We start from the raw sequence: 9,182 nt of genomic DNA, 5'->3' as shown, positions 1-9,182 counted from the left end.
AACTCTGAATTCAGATTTTTGAACTTATAATTTTACATTGTAATAACTTTTAATCCTTACTTCTGCTAACTTCTGCAATGTGCAGAATTGGCACGATTGTAACGCTGCTATGAAATGTCAGCTAATGTTGCGACCACAATTTTGAGTTAGCATTGATACGCTAATGGATACTCTTGTAGCTGTAACAAGCAGCGCCGCTAGCATCAGTTAACCGCTAGCATTAGTTAGCCGCTAGCATCAGTTAGCCGCTAGCTTTCGCGAATGCCCGAATTTCACCGCTTTCCCGCATTTCACAACAAAGAAATAAGAGTTAGCAGAACTATTGTCCCTTGTTGTGAACCCCAACTTAAAGATATAAGTAACAACAACTCACCAACTTGTTTTTGAGCAGACAACTGGCTTGCTTTGTTGTGCTAACTTACATTGTTGCCCTAAATGTCAATAATTTATATTTCCAAGTTTCACCAATTAAATCACTGTTTTAGGTCAAAAAATACAAGTTGGCTTTTTTTGCAGTGTAACTTATTGTCTAATATATGCAGGTGTGTCTAAAGGTCAAGAGTTCATTCCACATTAAAAAAAAGGAAAAATGTAGCATTTTTCATTTCCTTTTGACTAATTGTTTGTGTACTTTCCTACTGCCTCTGGCTTTGAATGTACTTAAATCTTGTTAAATGATAAGCATCGATTTCTACTATAAATCACCTAAGGTTTAAATTGTATTTTACTGTTCATAAGGGACATTTCTGCCTTAGTTTGACGTTTTCAAGGACATTTCAGCACTAAATGTGTTTTATTTCTGACTCTTTCCTTTAGCAGCAGTAAAACTTAAGATTTGCATGTTTTTCGGTCGCAGTCGATATGAACGTTGAATTATAATTTAACCTTGAAAGTCATGTTTCACACCTTTCTCTTGTCATATTCAGAAAGCTGAAAAGGTGATTGTTCATTATCTGCACGCTCACTGCAGCAACAGGTCCTCCTTCATCGGCAGCAGAAACCCAAACTTCCACACCCTCGTCCTTCCTGCAGGAAGAGAGGGACATCAAACTTTAGTAACTCGTTAAAACATTAAATCAAACACAACTACAGAAAAGTGGAAGATGACTCATTAAAAGCAGATAGATAAGATTCTATTTATTATGATTTATTATTTATCCATTCTATAGTAAAGCTGCAGAAGTTTCATCATCATAACAACAAACCAACACAATAAATATCACAATTTCTGAGCTGCATTGTGCAAAGATTTTGCACCAATCTGAAGTACTCAGAAGGCTACTTTTGAAATGGATAGCTTTGCTAAATAATATTTAACATTACACATTTTTGTACAGTGTATTACACTGCTAACCAATTCCAGATATAACAGAAAAGAAAGAATACATCAAAATAAAAATTAACATCAGTGCTGTTATTCAGTGTCAGTCAATTGCTGACCATTTTAATAAAAGTGAAATAAATATATCACACCATTTCTTATTCCCCCCAGTCATTGTTTTCTGCATTATATATTGTATAAAAATAAGTTTTCATATTAGAAAACATGTACCCCAATACTGATAGATAACATATGCATTTAAAAGGCCAATACCCGCCAATAATATCAGTAAATAATTATATAATAGCAAATTGGGACCCAGTCACCTATCTGGTTTTATGACTTAGTAAACTTATTGGGGTTGAGATGGATAAGACAAAGGATATAAAGGCAACATTTATTGTGACCTTACTGAATCTTGCACCCAACAAAAACCCTGTTACAACAAAACTAAAACGAACACTAAAACTAATAAAAACTAAATTAAAACAAAGCATTTCCCAAAAATAAAAACTACATAAAACTAGCAAACACACTCTAAAAACTCATTAAAACTAACTGAATTTTAAAACAGAAATTGACAATGAAATTAAAACTAAAACTAATGAAAAATCCAAAACTATTATAACCTTGGTGTTGATACCAACTACTTAATTTGGATCTCCAGAGCTACGGCTTGCCAGGAAATATTTTTTGTCCCCATTGTTGTCAAGAGTCCTGGCTGGCTGAACAAACCTAGAGCCCCAGTCAGAGAGAACAGCTCCCACAAAGGTGTTTATCAGCTCTGGTAATGTCGCTTTTCTTCCTCAGGCACAGCTGCCAGCTATTCACCGTTTCTCATTATTTTAATGGCAATCAAGCCGCATTTATTATTTCCATATTTTAAACTCATGATTGTAATGTTTCCCAAAAGCACTTAGCTCTTTGTTAACTATAAATGCCGCTTAAATAGTCATAACCACATGTTGTGGAGTCCTTCTGCCCCCTGGTGGCTGAATAAACCCACTTGCACAGACCTGTGGAGGAGGTGAACTCCTCACATCTCAGCAGATCACATGACGTCATCGTTTTCGGAGCCAGTATCTCTGCAGTAACCTGGCATAAACTGGCGTAGAGCATGGTCGTGTCCCTTCCAATTCTGTCTCTCAAATAAAATCAGAGAGGTTCATTTTAAAATTTTGCATAATATTTACCCATGTAATAAGTCAATTTCCAGGTTTGCTGATATAAGTTAAATGTGCTCTTTCTGTGGAGATGAGCCAGAGACAACTTTACATTTATTTTATACTTGCCCATTGTCATCTTTATTTTGGAGGGATATGGAAAACTTCATACTTGATAAGACTGGACAGACCATCATTTTTGAATCTAAAAATATTATCTCAAAATTTGAATCTAATGACAAAAAAGTATCCTTTATAACAAATCTTATGCTTCTAATGGGAAAGTTTCACATCCACAAGGTGAAGTTTTCCAAATCCCTCCCTAACTTCAATGTTTTCACAAGAGAATTAAAATGTTATTTAGAATCTTTAGAGTTGACGTCAAATAAAAAATGTGAACGCGCTCTGCTACACTTTAAAAATGTATTTTCAGAAGCCCCAGAGTAATGTAGGAGAAGCACCTTATACCCTATGTGCCTTATGTTATTTTATTTTTATACACTGTATTTGATTTACTGTTACTGACATTTTTCTTTGTATATCTTGTTTATATACTGAATGCCTGTATTTCTTTCATTCTTAAATAAAGATCTAAAAAAAAAAAAAGCAGTAACCTGGTAGCAACACAATAAACCTGGAAAGACAACAAAACATCTCTTTAAAATGTACCTTGCTTTTGTTTAGTCTTTATTTAATATTTGTTTAGGCCCCTGTTGCATCCCAGCCTAAAACACTTCTAAATAAAATGACCAATGACTGCTGTTTTATTCTATTCTTACTGAACACATTATATCTGTACCTCCCTCTCTCTCTCTCTCTCTCTCTCTCTCTCTCTCTCTCTCTCTCTCTCTCTCTCTCTCTCTCTCTCTCTCTCTCTCTCTCTCTCTCTCTCTCAGTAAAACAGTTTGACCGAAGTGCATTTTAACCCATAAGAACCCAGACCCAGTAATCCTTAAAAAGGAAAATTATGGGGGATATACCACAGACCAAGTGAACCTTATGATATTTCCTATTTTTAAATGAATAAACTAGACAACTTTTCTGCTTACAGAAACACAAATTTGCCCCTTTTTTTTTGCATCTCCACAACATATATGAAAATTGTGACATTAATAGTGTTGTTGAACAATACATTTTTTTTTGTTTTTTTTAAGTAACAAAATAATATTAAATCAATAATACATAAAAACAAATAACCATCTGCCTTTTTTGTTTTCATCTCCATAACATATACCAAAATTGTAACTTCAATCGTGCTGTTAGACAACAAATTCCATTTCAGATTTGTTTTTAAGTTACAAAATAATAATAAACCGATAATAAATAAATATAAATAAGACTGCCTCATTGGATGGCTTCTCAACAAGCTACTGTAGCTGTAGAACACAAAAAAAAAAACACTTATGTACTTGAGAAAACATACATGAACATCACTAGAACATTTAAAATGTTTGTGACACCCAGGTCACCATGGGTTCTTATGGGTTAACCCTATAAAGCCTGAACCATGAAATAATTGCCAGAAAAATTTAATTTTTGTAAAAACTGAGTGCTTATTAACCTGCTGACGAATTTTAATAAATAAATAAATTGCATATATGAATTCTAATTTGTATCATATTTGATACATCAGGTCTTTTTGTGCATTTTGTTGCTCACAGTTTGTTTTTCTCAAACTAACAAAAACATATAAACTCTAACATTTTTAACCTATTAAGAATTTGACTTTTCCTTTTTCCTCAACCATGCAAAATACATATTTTTTCCATATAACACAACTTCATACATCTGCTGATATAAAGTTTTTTAATGCAGCAATAACTGATCCACTCGTGGAACCTGCATATCATTTTTGCTACATCTGGTATTTTTGTGCAATTTGTTGCTCAGTTTGTTTATCTTCAACACATGTATACATCAGGTTTTTGATGATGTAGAGGTCTCAAAAATAACTGTATCTAATATGATACACTTGGCTTTATAGGGTTAAGAAATATGAATTCGTTGTGTCCTTTTTTCGAAATATTGACTTCCGGTGGGAACTTTTTTCAAGTGAGCTCGGAATTTAATAAATAAGATTCACAAATTTCTCCACCTTGGTGTGTGTGTGTATATATAAAGTAATTTATTAATATGACTGTTTGTTTGCTTCCGCCTTATTTAAAACCACGTGTTTGGCGTATTTTATGAATTAAACTGCACCCCCAGCTGGCGGTCATGTTTTGGTAACGGACCCATGACGCTAGTTTCAACTTCCGGTCGGTGTCAACATGTGAGAGATGGCTTCCACGGCTCAGGACGTCACTCTGGTCGGCCTGTGTGATGGAGAGCTGGACTCTAAGAAGCACCAGTCTTCGTATCTGACCAACAAGCTCGGGGGTCATCCGGACTGGTTGCCCACCATCTCCCGGCAGTCACCTCGCTGCGCGCGCTGCGGAGCCCCGTTAACCCACGTGGTGCAGGTCTACTGTCCCCTGCAGGCTTCGCCCTACCACAGGAACCTGCACCTGTTCGCGTGCCCAGGTGCTGAGTGCAGCGGCCGGTCAGACTGTTGGAGGGTGCTCCGCTCTCAGGGCCTGGAGGCGGCAGCGCAGACACCCAGCCGGCCTGTAGCCGCTCAGGAGGCTCCTTTGTCGGCCACTGACTGGTGTGACACCGCTGATGACTGGGGGATGGAGGAGGAGGAGGGTGATGATGATGATGGGTGGGGAGGAGGTGTGAAGAAAGGGAGCCAGGTTCAAGAGGAGGCAGCAGCTCCTGAAGCAGGAGGTAGGGCTGGGCAACGTGAAAGAAAATTCAATTCTAAATTGTAGGAAAAGAGTCGTCAACATCTTGTTTTTTAGATCCCTACGTCTCTAATGCACTTTGTACCAGCATGCTGGAAAAAATGCCCCATAGAAGAATAAGTACGTTTAGTCAAGTAGTGTACTGGAGTGCAATTTTGAGGTACTTGTACCTCTCTTGAGTATTTCCATTCTCTTTATTCTTCTCGACTATTCAGAGGGAAATATTGTTATTTTACATTAAATATTTGTACATATCTATATTTCCACATTTCTACTGTATTATATTGTACAGATCTCTATTTTATTTTACTCCAAATTATTCTACATTTTTTTTTTCTATTTGTACATATCTTTATGTACTTTGCTTCTGATTCTCCAGCCTCCGATTCGGCACTTAAGGGGAAAGTTATGGGGAAATTAACTTTGTCCACTGATTGGCTGTTTTTTGTGACACTTATTGATGTGAAAACTTTTTATACATTTTAGGTAAGACATCAGCTTTGCCTGACACCTACTACTGTATCTGTGAAACTTTTATTTTATTTGTGAAAATGTTAATGCTACACCACGACCTTATTAGACCAGGTCCAGATCATAAACCACTGTGCCTAGACCTCTCAAATCTGGACTGGATCATCCTACAGAGTCTTAACGTTCATTATAACACAGTCTCTGATCTGTGAAACCTTTATTCTATTTGTGAAAATGCAATAAATAAACATTTCACACTTTTTTTCTGCATATAGATCACATTAGACCAGGTCCAGATCAAAAACCACTGTACGTAGACCTTCCAAATCTGGACTGGATTAATGTACAGACCCTGAAGATTCATAAAAACAGTCTCTAATTTGTGAAACCTCTATTCTATTTGTGAAAATGCAATAAAGGCACATAATACCGTTTTTTCAGCATGTAGAAAAAAGCAATTCCCCCTAGGAATAAATAGTTTTTCAGATTCTAAAACATTTCATGACTACATACATGTATATACTGTGCATATCCAGACATTCAGTAGTATTTGTTGTCATTCACGTTTTTTATATATTTATATATGCTCATTTATTCACATACTCCACTCTATTCTTTACCCTTTTCTTTCCAGCTTTGTTGTCATTGTTTTTAGCTCTTATGTGTAAGGACAGTATGTACAACATTAAAATGAAAGATTTTTCTTGAGAATTTGTAAAAGTCATTCTGTCATTGGCTTTATTTTCATCCTTGTGTGGCAGATCTCTTTTATGGTCAAAAAGCAAAGATCTTTCCCACTGATTTAGTTTTGTAAAATAAGAAAATATGAGTTTCTAACATACGTGAGAATGCAGCTGAAAAGGTTTATCCTGCAAACATTTTCTGTATTACATCATATGTACAGTATATTTGTTCAGATTTTATCATTATTGTATTCCATATGTTTTGGATACTTATCTACATGGGTTTCTAGGCCCGTACTGTGTTGTGTATGTGCTCGTGCACGAGGTCACATGCACGTGTATGTGTGACAGTATGAGTAGACTACACATACAGATGTGGGGTATGACCTTTGACCCAAAAATATTGTGTTCATTTGGAGTCTAGTCTTAATAAATGTGTTTTAACCCATTGAAGCCTGGAAAGCGGATACGTTGTTTTGTAGTATTTGTATAAGCAAATACCTTTTTGAATTTCATTTCTATCTGCTACAGAGGCTGAAAAATCTATTATTCAGTAGAAGAGTTGACACTTTTTTTTCCAGAATTTTTCCAGAATTCCCAGAAAATAAGAGGCTTATTTTAAAATCGCCCAGCGATTTTTCAGGGCTCAAAGGGTTAATCCCTGTGAAACATGGCGGAATCTGTATCATTTTCTTTAAAGCCCTTTTTCTCAAAACTAACTTTTGATAACAGTCGGACTTTGGATGAGCATATCTCATGGAATATTTGGTGTAGAAACATAATGTTGGTATTGACATGAAGCTAAGAGTCTCCTCTTTACAGACATATCAAAATCGCAAAATGTGTTTCGGGGTCAATGTGACTCATTTTGATGGAGCAGGTCACATATTTACTTCACATTTCTCTGCCTGATTAACTTCTTTTCATTTTGATCCGTTTTGTTTTCCCAGCACCCGCTGAGATGGATGTCAGCAGCCGGCTTCAGGATCTCAATTTGGGAGACTCCCAGACGGATGTTCCTGTCCTCCGTCCCTTCTTCATCAGTGTGGAGGAGGAGTTGGATCTGGTTGGAGAGGAGAACGACTTGCGGCACGCTCAGCAGCTGCTGAAGGAGTACGAGAGGAGAGAAGGAGTGGCAGTGAGAGAGCTGGAGGGCAACGAAGGCGGCGGCGGAGGAGAGGAGAAGTACGAAAAGATGAGAGCCAGACACGGAGACGCTGTCTTCTCCAGGTTCATGAAGAAGATCTCTCTCTGTCCTCAGCAGATCCTGCGCTACTGCCGCGGCGGGAAACCGCTCTTTATCTCCGAGCCCCCGTCCAACATGGGCCAGATCGTGTCGGCGTGCGGCTCCTGTGGAGGATCCAGGACTTTTGAGCTGCAGCTGATGCCGGCTCTGGTCAGTCTGCTGCAGAGGGAGGACCGCAGCGCTGAGGCAGAGCTGGAGTTTGGGACGGTGCTGGTTTATACCTGCACAAACAGCTGTTGGACAGAAGGATCAGGATCAGCTGTGGAGGAGTTCTGCTTTGTTCAGACGGACCCAGACCAGCAGCTCTTTAAATGACCTGACAGGTTAACCCATTGAGGCCTGAAAAATCGCTGGGCGATTTTAAAATAAGCCTCTAATTTTCTGGAAATTCAGGAAAAATTCTGGAGAAAAAAAAGTGTCAATTCTTCTACTAAATAATAGATTTTTCAGCCTCTGTAGCAGTTAGAAATGAAATTCAAAAAGTATTTGAGAGCTTATACAAATACTACAAAACAACGTATCCGCTTTCCAGGCTTCAATGGGTTAAAGGCTAGGTGCTGCGACCGGTCAATCAAAATAGAAAAAATCTGATTAAAATGTAAATCACATCAGGTTTTGGATGCTGGTGATTGCACTTTAATATCGTTAGCCTCATAGCATAATTGCCTAAGTCATTTTTTGGCCAAATTGTGATATCTGCCTAACTCTCCTACCACTGCTGCATCTTTCTACCTTATTGCCTTTGTTCTCAACCTATCAGAACACTTGTTAGAGTCCAATATCACATCTGCCTTAGTCATCTCTGTGACTTAGGCATTTTTGCTGCTACATACAAACCAAACTACATTATTTATGTAGAGAAAAATTGCCTTAGTCAGGGCATATTCTGCCTAAGTCACTTTTATCTGTTATGAAATCGATGTTTATTTTTTTATGCAAACTTGTTCACACTTCTATTTGAACTTACTGTTACAATATCAATTAAGAATACCAATGGGCTTACTAAAAATTGTGTTTTTTCTTGTTTCCCGAAAACGTTCAAATATGACTTAGGCAAATATGCTACGAGGCTAACGATATCTCACCTGTCTGCATGTTGAAGTGTATTCCCATATCGCCATGGCGTCATGGCTGGGTGTGGTTACAGGTGCAACAGTACACTTCTGACTTTGGTGACTGACTGTTCAGAGGTGAAGCAGATGGGAAAGTTCCAACAGAAGAAGGCAGAGACACATAGCTGCTCATAGAGGATAGTTTAGATATTTTGAGGTGGGGTTGTATGAGTTACTTATCTAAAGTACAGTACAGGCCAAAAGTTTGGACACACACCTTCTCATTCAGTGCGTTTTTCTTTATTTTCATGACTATTTACATTGTAGATTCTCACTGAAGGCATCAAAACTATGAATGAACACATGTGGAATTATGTACTTAACAAAAAAAGTGTGAAATAACTGAAAACATGTCTTGTATTTTAGATTCCTCAAAGTAACCACCCTTTGCTTACTAGAA

General features: G+C 37.4%; 1 protein-coding gene across 1 annotated transcript; it reads left to right on the top strand.

Annotated features, from left to right (window-relative positions):
* Window positions 1-4,616: 4,616 nt before the first annotated feature.
* On the top strand, window positions 4,617-7,992 carry pdcd2l (programmed cell death 2-like). Its single transcript, XM_059334911.1, has 2 exons — window positions 4,617-5,253; window positions 7,375-7,992. Exons 1-2 carry the CDS (start codon window positions 4,764-4,766, stop codon window positions 7,983-7,985), a joined length of 1,101 nt encoding a protein of 366 aa, XP_059190894.1. The 5' UTR covers window positions 4,617-4,763; the 3' UTR covers window positions 7,986-7,992.
* Window positions 7,993-9,182: the final 1,190 nt, after the last annotated feature.

Source organism: Centropristis striata, chromosome 6 (genome assembly GCF_030273125.1).
Source record: "Centropristis striata isolate RG_2023a ecotype Rhode Island chromosome 6, C.striata_1.0, whole genome shotgun sequence".
NCBI classification, from domain to species: Eukaryota; Metazoa; Chordata; class Actinopteri; order Perciformes; family Serranidae; genus Centropristis; species Centropristis striata.
Note: the sequence above shows the minus strand (reverse complement) of the source record. Positions and strands in the feature narration are given on the sequence as shown.